Source organism: Alligator sinensis, unplaced genomic scaffold, assembly GCF_000455745.1.
Source record: "Alligator sinensis unplaced genomic scaffold, ASM45574v1 scaffold535_1, whole genome shotgun sequence".
Classification (NCBI taxonomy): Eukaryota; Metazoa; Chordata; order Crocodylia; family Alligatoridae; genus Alligator; species Alligator sinensis.
In genome coordinates this window covers 1,964,897-1,985,104 of record NW_005842157.1, presented here as the reverse complement: position 1 = coordinate 1,985,104, position 20,208 = coordinate 1,964,897, and the positions used below count along the sequence as shown (strand labels likewise).

General features: G+C 44.3%; 1 protein-coding gene across 2 annotated transcripts in view; it reads left to right on the top strand.

Annotated features, from left to right (window-relative positions):
• LOC102371223 (WD repeat-containing protein 47) overlaps window positions 1–20,208 on the top strand; it is a 52,407-nt gene that overhangs the window by 30,537 nt on the left and 1,662 nt on the right. The window contains exons 9-13 of one of the 2 annotated variants that reach the window (XM_006025656.3): window positions 2,436–2,593; window positions 8,845–9,014; window positions 15,459–15,629; window positions 16,579–16,710; window positions 18,402–18,620. In XM_006025656.3, coding sequence (XP_006025718.1) covers window positions 2,436–2,593; window positions 8,845–9,014; window positions 15,459–15,629; window positions 16,579–16,710; window positions 18,402–18,620 — 850 coding nt within the window. The remainder of the gene's footprint in view (window positions 1–2,435; window positions 2,594–8,844; window positions 9,015–15,458; window positions 15,630–16,578; window positions 16,711–18,401; window positions 18,621–20,208) is intronic. The other variant, XM_025206491.1, reaches the window with a different exon arrangement.

Here is a 20,208-nt window from a genome sequence, read left to right as displayed (position 1 = left end):
GCACCCTAGGAGGGTGTGGTGGGCATGTGCTCCTGGATCTGCATGGGGCAGGGTGGGGTAGACTGCAGCTGGGGCTGCGCAGGGCTCTTCTCAGCGGGGGCTGGGCTTGGAGCAGGTGCTGGCAGCTCTGGGAGGATGGTGCATCCACCCCAGACTTCACTGCAGCTCAGCTCCCAGTGCCGCTGCTGCCAGCCACAGCCCTGGCTCTTCCCGGCACATCAGTGGAGATGGGGTGTTGAGCTGGAGGAGCAGGTGGCGGCAGCAGTGCTGGGAGCGAAGCGCCGGTGAAATTTAGGTCTGGCCGGCTTCCCCCCCCCGCCCCCCCCCCGGTGCCTTCCCAGGGTACAAGCAGTGGCAGGAGCTGCTTCCCCCCAGCTATGGCTCTGGTCCTCCCGACCCCGCCTGGGCAGCGCCTGCCCCTGCCCCCTCCCTCACCATGGGGGGTATTGATCTCCCCCCTCACCACGCCCCTTCTTTCTCCCCTCCCCTTCCACCACACTGGACTTACACTTGCCTCCAGCTGGTATCAGAAATCGGATCAGTATAGGCCAATATGCCTCCTTGAATATCAGCCCCCAAAATCTCTATCGGTGCACCCCTAATAAATACCATGGTAAGAGTCTTAAGTATGACCAGATATTGACTCGTAGTCCAGATGTTAAGATAACTATTATATTTCTGCTACTGCTGTTACAATTAGGATATTGGCATCTGTTTCATCCTTTTCCATCAGGGAACTGTTACATAATTGTCTGGGTCTTAAAGATTTCTTCTTCTTTCTGGCGTGCTTGGGAAAACAATAGGAGACTGCTTGGTGGTTCCAGTTTCCTAGTTGTACTGACTGCAAACCAACGCTCTAATTAAATACGGAAATGCCCATCCCTAATAAGTGACTGTTGATATACACAGTCATATTTCTTTTATCTCCATTATCCTGTTCTCTAGTTCAGAGTTCTGACCTGTAGACTTTGATCCTGATAGTCTAGTTCACCAATGCAGAAGTAATTTTGTAATAGGTATATTCTTAAAAATCTCTGCTTTACCCCCACATAGAATCAAAATGATAGAATAGAGGTGTAATCCTCCTGGCAGAGAACACTAAATTGAAATTGTAATAATGATAAAAATAGTGTCCAATAGGTGGCCACACCTTGGCCTTAATTTACTATCTGTATTAATGTACTCTCCAGTTATCCATGTTGAAGTGATGATGTTGCTGTGATGGTCCAGGAAATATGCAAGAGGCAAGAGTTCTTGTAGACAGTATATTTTATTGGATGACCTACATGGTTGGGATGAACATAGACAAGCGTTTTGAATATCACAGTACCCTTTCTCAGATACTTTGCCGTACCTGAAGACGGGTATTGTAATACCTGAAAGCTTGTTTATACCTATCCCAACCACGCAGGTCATCCAATAAAAAGATATTATCCACAAGTATTCTTGCCTCTTATTTATCAGTGATTTTAACATGTATTGTGCTATCTGGTAGAATACAGTAATGGTTTGGACCATTCACAGGTGCCTAATCTAGGGGTGGGAAAAATAGAAATACTCCTGTTTTCAACAATCTATACAATTTGTTTTAATGGCTCAAACAAAGCCATCCTTGTTTGAAACCCATGGGCTCCCAGCCTTCCTACCACTCTTGCAGCAGCAGCCAGGTTCTCCAGGCTTTCTCTCCCTCCTCTAGCTTCTGGTTCCTGCCTCCATTCGGGGAGGTAGGGCAGTGCAGCAGGAGGAAGCCAGGCAGCCTGTGCTGCACACATGGCAGGAGAGGATTCCAGGCTGCACGTGCTTCATGCTCAGCAAAGGGAGCTAGGTTACCTGTGCCTAGTGGTGCATTTGTGCTGCCTGCCTGATGGGTAGCCAGGAGGAGAATGGAGCTGTTCTGTGTGTATGTATGGGGGGTGGGAGCTGGGCTGTGTGTTTCAGGGAGGAGGAGAGAGCTGAGCTACTTGTACTTTGAGGGAAGAAGGGTGGAGCTGGACTATCTGTTCAGGGGGGCTGGCCCACACAGCATGTGGTCTGCAGGTCCACAGCCTGCACCGTGCATCTACCAGCTATTCAGAAGTTGGTTAGCCCCGAGATGATAAAACTTTAAAAGGCCTTCGAGATCTATACTAAATAATAAGGTCAAATCATTCTTTTAATTTTCCATGTAAGTAGGTATAGAATAACTTTAGGAGTCTTTTTCCCTACTTAACTTTTGCAGATTTCATAATACTCTGGTTTCTATACTCCTGTGTTACGAATAATCAAAGTGTATCACCTGTTATTTTCCTTAGAAACCATGTGAGCGTTGTATTTGAATTTGACATTGGGATACAAGTGGATTTAAAAAAATGGAGATTGACAGGCTCTTTGATATGTATAAACTATTACAAACTTTATTAAAACTATTGTGTTTGTTACACTTTTTTCCACAACAGGAGGACAAATCAAAAAAGCAGTTTGTCTGTATTAATACTCTAGAAGATACCCAAGCTGTCAGAGCTGTGGCTTTTCATCCAAGTGGGAATTTGTATGCTGTTGGCTCAAATTCCAAAACTCTGAGAGTGTGTGCCTATCCAGAAGTAATTGACTCAAGGTAATTAGAAATGTATGGTAGCTGCTTACTATATTGTAGTCCCACCTGTTCCACTACTTGCCATTTATTATTGAATGATGATTGTAGATGTATCAGATCTGCTTATGTCTTTAGATTTTTCATACTCTAGTTGGTTAACTTGTTGACCCAGATGTTTTAGTATTTTTAAGAACCTAACAACCATAGAGTCAATATAAGAAGGCCTGTCTAAGTGTTCGTTTTGTGGATTTGTAAACAAATGACACCTAGGTTTTGTTGGGTTTTTTTGCTTGCTTTTGCCAAAAGTATCACAACTTTTCTAATTGTGTGTTGTTTTTCTTAGTGTCTCAAACACAGTTGCGTTGTGAAAGAAATTATTTGAGAACATTAAACCATAGGCACAGAAGGAGGTCTTATGGCTCAGTTCATCTAGCCTCTTTGGTTTGTCTTAAATCTGCCAGCCAAAACTTTCTTTTTCGGGTTAGATAGTCAGAAAAAATACTTGCCTTAACCACTTGAATCCAAGACAAGCTTGAACTTAAGACAACCTTCCAATAATTAGATTTTTTACATAACAAATTTTATATTTTTTCCCCATAATTTTCCTCGTAATAGGGTCTAATTAATGAAAGGTCAATCTTAAATTTGTTTCTGTTTTTTCTGTCTCCTGCTCCCTGGCTCCCCCCCACACTTCTCCCCAGCTGCAGCCAGGAAAGCACTGGGGGGCTCCCCCTTGTGTTGGCACCCCACTGCCTCTGTACCATAGGTTTGGGCCCCCTACCCCACTTGCCACTTACCCTTGCTCTGGAACCAGCAAGCTCTGTTCCTGCTTCAGCCTGGGGCATGAAGTATGTGCTTGCCCTGGCCCCAGCCTGGCCCAGGAGTAACTCTGGTAACATCTGCTGCTCCTGGACCAGGTCCAGTGATATAGATTCAGTTATTTGTAGTAAGTGCCATTTTTTGTGCATTTTTGCCTCTGATACTTCTGGGACAATTTACCAGCTTGCTTAAGAGTCATAGAATCATAGAAAATTAAGGTTGGAAAGGACCTCAGGAGATCATTTAGTCTAACCACCTTCTCAGAGCATGACCATCCCCAACTAGATCATTCTAGCCAAGGCTTTGTGTAGCTGGGTTTTAAAAACCTCCTAGAATGGAAATTTGAAAATCACTCTGGGTAACTTGTTCCAGTGTTTTTTTACTACCCTCCTAGTGAGAGAGTTTTTCTTAATATCTAACCTAAACTTCCATTGCTGCAACTTGAGACCATTGCTCCTTGTTCTGTCTCCTGCTACCACTGCCCACCCCAGAGCTAGGCTGTACTCAGAGTCCAGCCCACAGGCTGGATTGAGCTTGTGATGTACTCCATATCCCAGCCATGTCACTGCTGCCAGTTTCCATGGAGACCCCAGGAGCAGCAGGTCCATGACAGCACAGGGCCAGGGTTTCCATGGAGACCAGCCCCAGCAGGATGTGTGGCAGGGCGGGGAGCTGCTCCAGGGCCGGGAACTTGTGGCAGTGACGGCATGGTCCAGAGCTGGGGTAGAGCTGCCTTCTGCTGCCCATGCACCCCGGACAGAAGTGTGCAGGCAGCAAATCGCAGCTCTTCCCCAGCTCCGGACCACACTGTCACTACTGCGAGATCCCAGCCCTGGCCCCAGAGCAGCTCCCCGCCCAGCTGCATGCCCTGCCAGTGCTGCTGGGGCTTATCTCCATGGAGACCCTGGCCCCACACTGTCATGGCCCCACTGTTCCCAGGGTCTCCATGGAAACTGGCTGCAGTGACATGGGCAGGGGCTGATGGGAAATGGAGTCTGGCTGCCAGCCAGATCCACAATTTTGCCCACCCCTGGTCTAGCTCCATCCTGTTTGGAATCGCCCTTTGGGTAGTTGAAGGCTGCTATTATATCCCCTCTTAGTCTTCTCTTCTCTAGACTAAATTAAACCCAGTTCCCTCAACCTGTCCTCATAACTCATGTGCCCCAGTCCCCTAACCATTTTCATTGCCCTCTGCTGAACTCTCCTCCAATTTGTCCACATCCTTTCTGTACTGGGGGCCCAAAACTGGACAAAGTACTCCACATGTGGCCTCACCAGTGCTGAACAGAGGGGAATAATCACTTCCCTTGATCTGCTGGCAACACTCCTACCAATGCAGCACAGTATGCCGTTAGCCTTCTTGGCCAGAAGGGCACACTGTTCGCTCGTATCCAGCTTCTTGTCCATTCTAACCCCCAGATCCCTTTCTGCAGAGCTGCTGCCTAGCCAGTCAGTCCCTAGCCTGTACCAGTGCATGGTATTCTTCCATTCTAAGGTCAGGTCTTTGCATTTCTCTTCATTGAACCTCATGAAATTTCTTTTGACCCAATCTTCCAATTTGTCTAGCTCTCTGAATCCTAAATCTGCCCTCCAGGATATCTGTTCCCCCCCACCCCGTTTGGTGTCATCTGCAAACACCTGAGGGTGTACTCTGTGCCATCTTCCAGAACATTGATGAAGATATTAAACAAAACCAGCCCCAGGACCACCTCCTTGGGCATTCCACTTGATACAGGCTGCCAACTAGACATCGAGCCATTGACTACTACCCTCTGAGGACCAATGATACAGCCAGTTTTCTATCCACCTTATAGTCCATTCATCCAACCTGTATTTCCTTAGCTTGCCTGTGAGAATGTTGTGGTAGACGGTATCAAAAGCCTTGCTAAAGTCAAGTTTTATATCCCATCTACTGGGCTCCCCGCATCCACACAGCCAATGATCTCATCATAAAAGACAGTTAGGTTGGTCAGGTATGACTTGCCTTTGGTGAATCCATGCTGACTGTTCCTAATCACCTGCTCCAAGTGCTTAGAAATTAATTCCTTGAGGACTTGATCTATGACTTTTCCAGCAACTGAGATGAGACTGACTGGCCTAGAGTTCCCTGGATCATCCTTTTTCTCTTCTTAATTATGGGCACTATATTTTTTCCCTTTTCTAGTCATCCAGGACCTCTCCTGATTGCCATGAGTTTTCAAAGATGACAGCCAGTGGCTCTGCAATCCCATCAGTGAATTCCCTCAGCACTCATGTTTACTTTCTGTTTTCCCTCAAATGTCATCAACAAAATAAAGTTCATAATACAAAATGTTTGATTACATGAAACAGGGGGAAAATTAAAAAAAAAACAAACGAATAAAAACACATGGCTTCATTCATTCCCCATGACTAGGTTCATGGCTGGGCTGGGGCCAGAGCTTCCATGTGTTCTGTACCCTGGGAAGGAATGAAGTTGCAACTGCATCTAACAGTAAGTAGTGGGGGGAACAGAGGCTGTAGGAAGCAGGGAGCAGGTGGAGGGGCAGAGGCTGCAGGATGGAGCACAGGTGGTAGGTGGCAGACTGAAGGGTGAACAAGTGCTGGGGGCAAGGGGGCTGGCTGCCCCTCCCCCCCCCCCAACTACATAGCCCTCTGGTGGTCCTTTCCCCAATAAGTGGTGGGGGGAATTTAATTTAAGATGAACCTCTGATCAATTAGATTATATACATGGAAAGTTGTAACAAATTTATCTTGGTTCCATATATAGAATCTAATTATTGGGGTGTCATCTTAAATTTGATGTGGTCTTATATTTGGGTAAATGTGATATTTGGTCACCCTGACTCTTGTTCCCATCAGCTAATATTTTAAAGTACTTCTGCAATCTGTTGAAATTGTAATTTATATGTTTAGAAGTTAAGATTTAGCTTTTTTTTTTAGAAACTGAGAAAGCATAGATACATTGCCAATATCCCGATATCTGGTACTTTAAACTTTTTTATACTTATTTTTTTCTTTTTCCAGTTTCTATTACAAGTTTTTAAAATGATCTGTTAGCAGTGAAAGATACTCGGGGCCCCTTGCCAAACACGCATAGCATAAGCACATGATTTCTGGTACTGGGCATAAAATTCCTTGGGTCTCAGTCATGTAAATGCTCGTGCATGCAGCTGGGGTTTGGAGCTCCCTAGCCTCTGCTGTCTACACTGTGGCAGGGCTTTCAGTGTCTGAGCATGGGACCCTGGACTGCTTCCACAGGGTCAGGCAGATGGTAGCCTGGAGTCCCAGATCTAGGATCCAGGGTTGCCACCTACTAGAGTTCACAGAGGTAGCCCAGGACTTGGCACTGCTACCTTCCTGATCCCCAGGATTGAGCACAAGGCACCTGTATCCCATTCTTTGGGGCTGCCCCCTGCCCAGTCCTGACAGTCACCTGATCATTGGCAGGGGCAGCCCTGGATCTAGGACATGTGCCACACATTCATTTTAAAGTTGGATACAAACCAGCCACGAAGAAGTTCCATGTTATATGTGGAACATCTTTATAGCTGGTTTGCCATTTTGTTCTGCCATAAATTCCCTGAAGGTGTGCTGTGTTACAATTTGTGTGATTAACGTGTTAAGTGCATGATAAATGTAACGTTTCCTATGGGCCTCTGCTTCTCTTGCCCTATTAACTTGTTGCTGTTATTGGAAAATGCTGCTGTCTTACCTACTGAACTAAAACTTAAAAGTTTAGTAAAATTTTCCACTCATTTCCCACAAGCTTTATTTTTTTCTCCTAATGTCCAAGCAACCAAAAAACGTAACGGGGGAAAGGGAATAGGGTTTTTTTTGGTTGGGGGGGGTGGGGTTCTTTCATTCCCTAACCGTGAGTAAATGTTGACTTTTTTAGGAAGACAAGAAATAATGTGAGAGAGGTTTTGGAAGCAATATGTAACTAAAAACAATTATAGTTCTCTCTTGCATCAATGTACTGAACATTAGTCATCTGCAAGAAATTATACTGAAGAAGCTGGCTGAAAGCAACAGTAACTTTGTCTAGATCTACAATGTTTTTTCAAAACTTATTCAAAGATGACCTAAAAAAACAATGTTACCATTATACAGAAAACATCATTCAAGCATTATTTATCTTTAAATTCTGTGGTGGCTCACTTTGTCAATCCTGCCTAAGAAAGAATATTGATTTATTTACCCACCCTAGGCCTCAGTCTTTCAAACATTTATGCAAATGATTTAATGAGTAGTCTTTGAGGTCAAGGGCATTCATAAGTGTCTATGGGGTCAGGGGGTGGGGAAGTTTAGAAAAGGAGGTCTCTGATTTTGTTTTAATTTCAGAGTTTGAGGGGGAAAAAAATATAACATTAAGCCATTTTAGTAAAAGCTCAGTTTTATCTGTCAGATCTCCTACAGATGTACCAGCAGACATCCATGTTTTGTGTGTCAGTTCTTTTTTGTGTGTGCATATTTTTACACAAAGAATACTTGTAATTTAAGTAGCTTGTGCTTTACAAATCTGTTTTGGGGCACATTGGGAAATATTTCTGTAGTATAAATATTGGAGAAAGAGTGATGGACTGAGGGGAGAGGGGGCAGATATAAAAAATTAGACTCCCCAGTCTTCCAGAATGAGGATTAAACATATTTAAAGTAAGGTTAAAGTCAAAAATATTTGCCTGCTTTTATTATTTTTCTAAAGTTTCTTGGTTTTGGTGGAAAGGAATTGAACTGTGAAAAATGTGACATTGGAACTGTTGTTCTCTAATGTGTATAAATGTTAGCTTCTAAATGGACTGCCTTTTGTTATTTAATCAAATTTATTTGGTCTTTTTTTAAAACGTGTATGTTGATGAGTAATGCAGGCAGCTCTTGCAGATGCAGTTTATGACATGAGAGTCCTAACGTTTTAGGAGATGAAAAATGTATTTGTTTGGGGAACAGATCCCATGTAGTGTAACAAAATGCTGCACTATTGCAGTGAAATCCCGTTAGTCATCTCAACTTACTGTTGTCTGTTGAAAAACAAAAACCAAACCTGTCTGTGCATTCAACTGGGATCCAATTTCCTGAGTGCATCTTGCTCTAGTAGTTTCACTAAAATATTAATGACTTGGCATTATTTTTGTAATGGCTCTAGAGGTTCCATTAATAACCATAATTTATTTCTTTTTCTGTGGCTTTAAATTATTTTCTGTTTGCAAACTTTTAAGGAGAAACAGTGCCTTTAAAAGTGTTTTAAACGCATGTAATTTTAAACCCAGCAGTAAATTAAAAATATAGCTTTGAACATCAGTCTCTCTGTTCATCAAGTGTGCTTCAGAAGAGTTCCACTTTTTAATTTTTTTTTTTTGCCTACTTCGGTTTCATGTTGTATTTAAATAACTTAATTTACTTTCCTTTTAGGTTATGCATTCTATATTTACAACTAAATAGGAAAATAGTCAACTTCTATTTATTTTTTTTTGCAGTGCTTATAACATTCCTAAACCTCCAGTAGTTCGTTTCAAAAGGAACAAACATCATAAAGGATCAATCTATTGTGTGGCATGGAGTCCCTGTGGACAGTTGTTAGCTACTGGTTCAAATGATAAATATGTTAAAGTGCTACCTTTTAACGCAGAAACTTGTAATGCAACAGGTAGGGTATTATGTATACTTGTATAAAGCTTTTTATTGTCATTTGGGAAGGCTGTGTTACTGACAAATGCCAGAACCATTTGAGTTGTGTGCGAAACAAAATACCATGTTTTGACCATAGAAACCATGAAACGGGACTGTCCAAATGGGGGCCTGTGGACTGCATCCAACCCACAAGGAGGGAGCTTAAGAGCTCCTGCCCATCCACTGCTCCTCCCCATTACCCTAGCTACTGTGGCAGCTGGGCCAGGATCTCTGGCATAGGATAGCGTGGGTGGAGACTTGATGAGTTTGGCTCTGCTGAATGGGCAGCAGTGCAACTTGGGTGGGACTTGTCCTCCTTGAATGGCAGCAGCAGGGAGAGGTATCTGCTTGCATGGTGGTAGCAACAGGGGAGGAGCTTGTGCAGCAGCATAGGGGGGAGTATTGCTGGGGAGGGGGTTGCTCACTTGCATGGTTCTGGCAGTGGACAGGGGAGGGCCTTGCACCACTTATGTGGTGTGGAGGGCTACAGATGACAAGAGGTCCTCTGCAGCCTGCCCAGTGTATGGCCCAGAGCCTGCAACCTGTGAGATACGGGAGCTTGCCACTTTGAAGTTGAACAGCTCTGCCATAGAACATTCTGGCGTTCTTGAGTCATTTCTAGCTCTTTTTAATAAAGCTTAAGCAGAGTACCAATATATCAGTAGCTCTTTTACTCTCTCTCTCTCTCTTTCTAGAGGCCTTTGCTAATATGCTCTGCTTCCATAGTCCCATTTTTCATTCCCTCCCCCTACCTCCTCATCCGAGTTTAGGAAGAGGAACCTATTCATTTGAATCCCAAAAGCCTCAGTTTTACAGTTAACTGCTATAAGTTGACTCTCCCTGTCTTCAAGCCAAATTTATGGCTTTCCATCCTAAGCTACTCTTTTTTTCTTTTGTTTACTGCTTTTTTTCTAAGAAGTAGCATATCAACTTATTCCTAGCTAACCTGTCATAGCCCTGTCATTCCCTTCCCAATAGGAAGTTAGGATGCTGCTAGTTGAGGACTTCAGATTGGTGCAACTTTTCAATTCCTGGTCTATATAGAATCATAAAATTAGGGTTGGAAGGGACCTCTCAGGAGGTCATCTAGTTTAACCCCCTGCTCAAAACAGGACCATCCCCAACTAGATCGTCCCAGCCAAGGCATCGTCTAGCCAGGTCTTAAAAACCTCCAACCCCTCTGGGTAATTTGTTCCAGCATTTTACTACCCTCCTAGTGAGAGAGTTTTTTTCCCTTGCTGCATCTCGAGACCACTGCTTCTTGGTCTGTCATCTCTGCCACAGAACAATCCAGCTCCATCCTCTTTGGAACCACCTTTCAGGTAGTTGAAGACTGCTATTAAATCCTCCCCAAGTCTTCTCTTCTCCAGACTAAATAAGCCCAGTTTTCTCAGCCTCTCCTTAACCAGGGATCTGGGTTTTCTGTTCACTGTGGAAAAACACAGTAAAACCTGGACTTCCTCATTTTAAGGAGAAAAACCCAGGAAACAGTGTGTTTTCCCTTGCAGAGTGGTAGAGTTCCACCCTGCAAGGGGCTGGGGGGAGAGGGAGGAGGGCGGTTAGGCAGGAGGTGCCACGTGCATGTACACATGCACATGGCCTCCTGGCAGCCTGGAGAGCAGTTCCCACAGGTAAGTCTGGTGGGAGCGGGGTGGGGGATTGAGGCTCCCATAGTGAGGGAGAGGGAGGGAGTTGGGTAGGGCTGCAGCTGCTGCCTAGCCAGAGCAGTGCATGGGGTTTGGGGCTCAGGGCTGGAATGCATGGCCGCAGAGCCTGGTTGGGGAGGAGGACGGATCTGCAAGCAGTTCATCTGGGGGGGTAGGGGCTGGCACCTTGCTACTATGTGCATTCCTGGGGAGGGTATGGGGGGCACATGCCCCCCAGACTTGCGCACCAGGTGGAGGCAGCTGCAGGCTCAAGCCTTCCCACCCTGCTGCCCTGCCCCCAGGACCTCTACAGCCTAGCAGGCAGGACGAAGTGGGGCCAGGAGTGACAGGGCAAAGTGGGGCCAGCCAGGGAAGCTCAAGGCCGCTGCCATGAGCCTTGTGCCACCATGGTGAGGCGCCCCCTACCCACCTGGCAGCAGTGGGGGCAGTGGTGCGGAGATGAGCCCCTCACTGCTGCCAGGTGGGCAGGGATCACCTTACCATAGTGGCACAAGGCTCATGGTGGTGGCAGGAAGTTTCCCTGCTCAGCTCCGCTTTTCCCTGCTGCGCTGGCTCCCACTTGTTGGGCTGCAGAGGCCCCCAAGACAAGGGCAGCAGGGAAGGGAGGCCCAAGCCCATAACCTATAGCCCTCATCTGTGCCCCCAGGCTCTGTTTCAGCCATGCTGCCCATGGGGGAGGGGGAGTCAGGCTCTGGGCTCCACTCCACTGCAGCAGCAGCTGCCTCCCACAGGTGGCAGCTGGAGCTCTGGCACTGCTGGGGGGAACAGAAAGCTGCAGACCCGAGTCCCTGACCCTGTAGCCCTGGCAGTTGGGGGCCCCCTCTGGAAGGTTTGGGGCCTGGGGGGGCTGTGGGTGGGTGGGGAGTGAGGGGCACCAGCAGGGCTGGGGGACTGTGGCTTGCAAGTTAAGGGCAATGACATGGGTAGGGCACTTGCATATCAGGGCTTCTCAGCACCACAAAGCAGTAGGGTGGGACAGCTGCAGCTGGACCTGCATCCTGGTGAGTGAAGTGGGCAGAGGAAGTTCTGATTTTTTTTTATTTTATTTTATTTTTTTTCCTTCCATGATTAAAAAAAATAAACCCCCAAATCAAATGCCAAAATGTATAGGTATTTGTAATCTATTTTATTACAGTGGTAAAGGCACTGGAAGGCTTCCAAATTACTTTAAAATTGTAAATATATCAGTAAAATATTCTATTCAACTGATGGATAGAGATAGTGGCACTTCATTTTAATCATAGAAAAACATGGATTTTTTTTGGGGGGGGGGCGTTAATCAGAGAATTTGTGGGGGTTTGGGGGGGGGGTTTAAAGAGAAAACCAGGATCCCTACTCAACTCATGTGCCCCAGCCCCCTAATCATTTTTGTTGCCCTCCACTGGACTTTCTCCAACTTGTCCACATCCTTTCTGTAGTGGGGGGCCCAAAACTGGACACAGTACTCCACATATGGCCTCACCAGTGCCAAATACAGGGAGGGGAAAGAATCATTTCCATTGATCTCCTAGCAATGCTCCTACTAATGCAGCCCAGTATGCTGGTAGCCTTCTTCACAACAAGGGTGCGCTGTTGGATCATATTCATCTAACTGTCCACTGTAACCCCCAAATCCTTCTCTGCAGAGCTTCTGCTTAACCAGTCAGTCCCCAGCCTGTACTGGTGTATGGGATTGTTCCATCCTAAGTGAAATACTTTCACTTGTCCTTAATGAATCTCATGAGATTTCTTTTGGTTTGTCTAGGACTCTCTCAATCCTAGTCCTCCCCTCCAGCATATCTACTACTCCATGCAGGTTGGTGTCATCTGAAAACTTGCTGAGGGTGCACTCTATGCCATCTTCCAGATTATTGGTTAAGTTTTGAAGAAAACTGGCTCCAGGACCAGTATCTGGGACACTCGACTTGATACCAGCTGTCAACTAGACATCAAGCCATTGTTCACCACCCTTTGAGCCCAATGATACAGCCAGTTTTCTATCCACCTTACAGTACATCCATCCAGCCTGTACTTCCTTAGCTTGCCTGCAAGAACGTTGTGAGACCATATCAAAAGCCTTGCTAAATTCAAGGTGTATCATGTGCACTGCTCTTCCCACATCCACAGAGCCAGTCATCTCATCATAGAAGGCCATCAGGTTGGTCAGGAATGACTTGTCTTGGTGAATCCATGCTGACTGTTCCTAGTCACCTTCTCTTCCAAGTGCTTAGAAATTAATTCCTTGATGACTTGCTCCATGATTTTTCCAGGGAATGCGGTGAGGCTGCCTGGTGTGTTTGGTCCCTGGATTCTCCTTCTTCCTGTTCTTAAAGATGGGCACTGCTTTTGCCTTGTTCCAATCATCCAGGTCCTCTTCCAATTGCCATGAGTTTTAAAAAAATAATGGCCAGCAAGATCAGCCAACTCCCTCAGCACCCCTGTTTGCATCATGTCCAGCTCTGTGGACCTGTACACATCCAGCTTTCCTAAATAGTCCCTAATCTGTTCTTTTGCCACTGTTTGCTCGCCTCTTTCCCCAAACTGCGCTGCCAGGTGCAGTAGTCTGGGTGCTGACCTTGCCTGTGAAGTCTGAGGTGAAAAAGGCATTGATTCTCTCCTGCATCATCTGTCACTATTATGTGTTGCTTCCCCCATTCAGTAAGGGACCCGCACTTTCCCTGATCTTCCTCTTGTGGCTGACATACTTGTAGAAACCCTTCTTGTTACCCTTCATGTCCCTGGCTAGCTGCAACTTCAGTTGTGCTTTGGTTTACCTGATTTCATCCCTGCATGCCCAATAAGTATGCTTATGCTCCTCCCTAGCAGTTGTCCAAGCTTTCATTTGTAAGCTTCCAATTTATGCTTTAGCTCATTTGAAGAGCTCCCTGCTAAGCCAAGCTGGTCTTCCGCCATACTTGCTAGTCTTCCTGCCTGTTGGGATGGTTCATTTTACACCCCTTAGTAAGGTTTCTTTAATAGTACAACCAGTTCTCCTGGACTCTCTTCCCCCTCAGACTGGCCTCCCAGAGGATCCTGCTCATGAGTTCCCTGAGTGAGTTGAAGTCTGTCTTTCTGAAGTCCAGGGTCCTTATTCTGCAGCTCTCCTTCCTTCTTTTCCTCAAGACCCTGAGGATTCCTGTCATGTGAGTGGCTATTATCCCCATTTTACAAGTGGCAAACAGGCTTGATGATTCAGGTCAAAACTATTCAGTAATTGTGGGTGCTCTGTTTAGGGTGCTTACAATCCAAGGTTCCCAGAAGAAGTATTACATATCCCTTCATATATTCAAAATGCTTCTCCCATTGATTTCAGTTGGAGCTCTCAACAGCTTCAAGTGAGGCACCTCAAAGGAGGAACACCAAATTAGTGACTGTGTGTAACAGCAAATTTAAGTCGTGTGTAGGAATGTTGTAGGAGTCGGGGATGGAATTCAGTTATCTAATTGCCCAGATGATGAGACTGTCCTTTCTTTTGCAATCATCTGCCTTGTTTGTTTTACCTTCCAATCTCAGCTGTTGTGAAAAAAGCAAACCACGGGATATGTAAATCCCAGTGTCATTTGTAAGCTGTATGAAATAATCCTTTTACTCTACTCAGCAGTGGCAAGGCATTGCCTGGAGTAATTTGTTCAGTTTTGGGTAGTGCATTTTAAGAAAGATACAGGCTAAGAAAATTAATCAAAGATGTAGCAAATGTAACCTAGAAATAATAACTGGAGGGGAAATGGACTTGTGTAGTACAGAGAGAGAACTGAAGGTAGACAAATATTCAAATATCTAAAGGTTGCTTTAAAGAGGAAAGTAATACATTTTTCACCATATTCACTGGAGGTAAAATGAGAAGTAAAGGGATTAAAGTGTAGGAAAGATTAGGCATAAGCAAAAACATCTTATCTGTAAGAATAGTTGATCAGTAGAATAGATAACCTAAGGAGCTTGTGGAATCTCCTTCACTAGAGACTTTTAGAACAGATCAGACAATTGTCAGAAGTAAATTAAATGCAGTTGATCTTGTCTTGGAGCAGAAATGTAAACTAAGTCCCTTCCTATCCTATTTTCTTTCTTTTTCTTTCCTTTTTAAAGACAGCCTAATGGAAAACAACACAAAGGATGGAATTAAGATTGTACAAGCTATATTAATACTGATATTTTTTTTTTGTGCTTGACTGCATCTTTTTTATAGGTATAATTTCCTAGCTTTTAAAGTGCAAACTGTAAAAACAAGTTTTGCTACATAGCAATTTGAATGTTAACAGACTGCTAATCTGCATTGGTGCAACCTTTAGATCCATTGCACAGGCCCTTGTCACTTGAGCTAAGAGTAATTAATAGCAGGAATATATTGTCATCTCTGTCTAGTGCAGTTCTGCGTGGAGTATGAGATGCTTTTCACAGATGCTTATAAGACACTAAAAAAGTATGAGACTTGAATCTTGAGATTCATTGCAAAATCTGTAAAGAAGCCTGCTGTAGTGGATATAGACTCTTCTGCCTTATTTCCCCCAAAACTGGACCCTTTCTGCCCCATTCCTTCCAACCTATCCTGGTTCCATCTCTGTTCCAACTCCCCTTTTCTCTCCAAATTTTGCTTCATCAGAGTCCCATTTCTCTCATCTAGTCAGCCCTGGACTCCATTCCTTTGGCTTTGGATGCCAGTTTCTCTTTATCCTAGCTCCGTTCCGTACTGTCAGAGTAACCGCTTAAATTATTACAAAACTAATTTATATTTAAAGTGTATTTCAGTGTTTTCCTGGTTTTGTTTAAATTTATTTTAGGTCCAGACTTGGAGTTCAGTATGCACGATGGGACAATCCGGGATCTCGCTTTCATGGAAGGACCAGAAAGTGGTGGTGCTATTCTGATAAGTGCTGGAGCAGGGGACTGTAATATTTATACAACCGACTGTCAGCGAGGACAAGGACTTCATGCTTTGAGTGGCCATACTGGTATGTTTGTTACTGTTGCTTTTTTTTATATCTCTATTGTCTGACCTGTGCTATACTATATTTCTTCTCACATTCAACATGCACCATAAGTTGTGTGCCTTGTTTTTGAAAGACAGAATGAAGAAAAAGGATCTTTCCCTGCAGTAAGTAACTGAATATCAGCAGCTAGAAACCCAAGTCTACTTCTTGTTCTCCCTGTGAATCATGTGCAGCCTTTGCTTTCTCATTGGTATATAGACTGCACTCCAATTTCCAACAGCTGGTTTTTTGAGGTGGGGAAAGGGTGTGTGCTTGTATATGAGGAAATACAGTATTTGTAATAAAAAATGCCTTTCCTACTAGCAGCAGTTCTGGCTGTCTACAGTATTACATTACACAAAGTGTCTGGAGCACAAGACTCATCTACTTTACTTTAAACCAGTGGTTCCCAGTCTCTTTTTTTTTTTCATATATGACCCCTTTTCCAACGTGAGCCTGAGGTGTGTTTTAGAGGTTTTTTGTTTGTTTGGGGCTTTTAAAAAAATTTAATTGGGCTTTAAGTCCCATGCAAGTCCTATAACCCCTACTTTGCAAATGGCTTCTTTAAGCCCTAACTGAGCAGGGAGGCTGTGTTTGTTTTTCAGGCTAACAATTAAAAGGAAGGTATTCCAATAAGGCACTTGTGGCCTCACCCAGATACTTACTAAAGGTTGAATAACTGGTAATAAATAGAAACTTATGGATATCTGCTGATAGATTTGCTCTCTGAAGAGAATCGGAACACTATCCTAACATTCTGTTCTGTTTTTCTTTTTGAAATGGAATATTTAACACACTCCTAACTGTGTAGCATTGATGCTACTATTTAATCTCCAAATGCAACCGCATTCAGAATTGTGTGTGAAAAAAAGTTTATCGGTCTTTAAATTTTGATTCTTACCAGTGAAGTGAAAAGGATTCTTGTATGCAGGTCATATTTTAGCACTTTATACTTGGAGTGGGTGGATGATTGCATCTGGATCCCAAGACAAGACCGTAAGATTCTGGGATCTAAGAGTACCAAGTTGTGTGCGTGTTGTTGGAACAACATTTCATGGAACTGGTAAGTTGTGCTGTTGTCTTGCACGCTTCTATATTTTAAAGATGGTTCATGTCATTAGCAGGTAGTAAAACAGGAATCTTGCATTATAAAATGGTGACTATTGACTTGTTCAAGCCTCCCCTTGCTTCTCTACCCCCACATGCTCATTTTCAAAAAGACTGTACCTTCAGCATATCCATTCAAACCTTGGTTATGTTTTTCTTTCTGACTCCTTACCTCAAAAATTATCTATAAAGCACCATAACCTTCGGTGTTTTAAAACAGAAAATGAATTTCCTATCTTAAACATAAAATTGAAACTAATTTAATGCTGACAGAGGTGGAGGGAATAGGAGGGGTGTTTAGGATTTTGAATGTTATGGGTTTTTTAAGGTTTTTTTAACCTTTACTTTGAAATAATTACAGAAATATAGTTGATACTTGCCAAAATTTAGTTTATACCTAAACTTTCAAATTTGTAGTTTTTGGAAGAATGTCACTGTCTCTGTATTAATGGAGTAAACACAACTGTTCACTGTTGTGAGGAATACTGGTTCCCAAAACAATCTCTGTCACTGAAATATTTTTGAACACTTTGCACATTGAGTTCTAGCTGTGTAGGAAAATAAAATCCCTCCTACATTCTTTTGGATTTTTTTAACTATTTCTTTTTCTGTAGTGAAACAAGTAGTCACAGTCTTGGAAAAATTCTGATTGCAGCTTTAACTGTAGTTTTGTTATCACTTCATAATAAGCTAATATGGCTAAGTACAGATATTCGGGGGTGTTAGGGGAAGGTTAAATTGATTCAAAATGGCTGCCTTATAACAGGCAAGTCAGGATGGGGGGGCTAGCCAGGGGGTTGGGGATCCAGCAGGCTGGAGGAGATTGGGGATTTGCCAGGGATGGGAGACAGGCACTTCCCATAGCGGGACACAACCTACAGGTGGGGTGGAAGGAGAGGCGTGACCTGCAAGGTCGTTTCTTCCCCCATCCCCACAGTGAACCTACACCCCCATCCCTCCCATTGCTTCTCCCCACCAGGACTTAGTTGCTTGTCTCTGGCAGCAGCGAATGCTGATTAAAAGCAGCTGCACCTGGGGTGGCTTGTGGGACGGGGGTTGAGGGGGCTGGCTGGTCAGGGCTGGGGAGTGGGGGACAAAAAATAGCCCAGTCGGGAGTGGGAGGGGGCAATGAAAAGAGCAGCCCTGGGGCTGGGGCTATAGTAGCTGGCTTTTCCCAGCCTTGCAGCTGCACAGGGAAAGTGTACAGAAGTTCCTTGTTCCAGTTTGACTAAATCAAATAAGTCTGATACTGCATAAATCCAGGCTTATCTTACACCAGGTTCTGCAATTTTTAGATCAGTTCATGTGCATGGAACTTCTGTACAGTTACAGGTTTAGACTGTTTGCTGGTCATTGAGACTGGGTCTGTAAATGTAAGGTCGGTATGGGGACAAGCTAAGTTTTAAATTGGGCAGCCATTTTGAACCCAACTTAACCTTCCCAAATGTCTGTACTTGGCTTATGTATTACAAGTCAGACAAAATTTAAGTAATAAGACTTGGTTTTAATGTCATTTTCTTTGTTACTACAACTACCAAAAATACTTTTTTTATTACAGGCATTTCAAATATTTCTAGACTCCAAAGGAATGTAGAACATCTCATCAAGTCTGCATTAATCTAATACATAGAATGTTTTTTCTTTTAGGCAGTGCTGTAGCATCAGTAGCTGTTGATCCTAGTGGCCGTCTCCTTGCTACTGGGCAAGAGGATTCCAGCTGTATGTTATATGATATTAGAGGAGGACGAATGGTACAGAGCTATCACCCTCATTCCAGTGATGTTCGTTCTGTTCGCTTCTCTCCTGGGGCTCATTATTTGCTCACAGGATCTTATGATATGAAAATAAAGGTGACGGACTTGCAAGGTAACCCATCCGCTATGATGTATATTAAAATTAAGTAATGAAGCATGGTTTGTTTTTGTGTTTTTTACTGTTGGAGGCTTGTAAGAAATTTTGGATCTATAGAGACTAGTTCCTGAGGAAGTATTACTGAGATCTGCTAAAACGTTTCGGAATATACCCACCTGTGAGTCTCATCAACTCTCAGACAGATTCTATTTAATTGTGAATGACTATAGCCTTTCGACTAAATCTGGTTAAGTGTCTTTAAGTGCAATAAGGGAAATCACTGCTACTGCCTGACTGAACCAAAGTTTCAGGCAGTGAGAAAATTTAGACCCACACAACAAAATTCAGATTTAAGTTGTTTTTGAGAATAGGGAAAAAGGAAAGAAGAGATTAGGGAATTTGTCTTGTTTTAATGAACTGCTTATTTTTAATAGTACTGAAAAATTTGTATGAATTAGTATTTTATACTTGGAGTGAGTAGATGATTGATTGATTGATTGATTTGCATCTGGAATGCTGCAGTGAGCCTCAGTCTGGCTTCTAGGCACAATATAAATGCTAACTCATCAAAAATACTAATTGACAACCCTGATCTGTAACAGAGCTCTGTGGGCCAGATCTTTTATCATCCAGCCTGCAGTGCTGCCTGTGGGAACAACCAGCGTGTGGCATGCAGCATGCACTAGCCCTGGCTCTGCACACATGATATGTGGAGTCCATCTGGCGAGGGCTGCATATGACACAAGAGCCTGAGTATGTGCTGCTAAGGCAACACAAGGCCAGTCTAGGGCAAGCACTGTATGTCGTGCCTGTGCTGGTTTGGCCCTGCATGCTGGATCTAGGGCTGGCCTGGATCAGGGCCATAGACTGGCTCCACATGTCAGATGCAGCATGCAGGACCTGCCTGTTGTGGGCACCCCACATGGATGCACCCTGCATGCGCCCTGGTGCACTGCTGAACACAGTGCATGGGGCTGGGACCAGTGCATGTTGCATGTGACATGCAGAGCTGGATCTGAATTAGACCCACAGACTGGCTCTATATGCCATATACAGCATGTGGGGCCAGTCTGGCATGAGGGCCCTGTGCAGCTTGTGTCCTGGTTCAGGTCATGCTGCATACAGTGCATGGGGTTGGAACCAGTGCACATGCTGCACAAAATACATGAGGCTGCTCCAGGGTGTGGGCCACATGGTGCGTGCATCAAATTGCCTCTCCATGTTGTAGGCTGGTCTGTGGGTCAGATCCAGCTCACAGACCAGCTCCTCACCCTTCATTTAGCCCATGAGGTTGAAAGAGTTTTAGATCCCTGCTATAGATTATAGAATATGAATGGTAATCATTATTTCGAACACAAATATACCATATTTTATCACATGAAAGATGCATGTTTTCCAGCCCTGCTTCGTCCACCTAATCGGCTGTAGGAAATTTGGGTCCATGTTATATGTGAGAAATGCAGCTCCCCAGGGATCCAGAGATCTGACAGCTTTGGGAGCCATTGCAGCTCTGCCACTGTTCCCTTGCAGCCAGATCTCCAGACTTTTGGAGGAGACCCCTGGTCAGCTGACCCTGGCATCACCCACTAGGCCGGTGCATTAT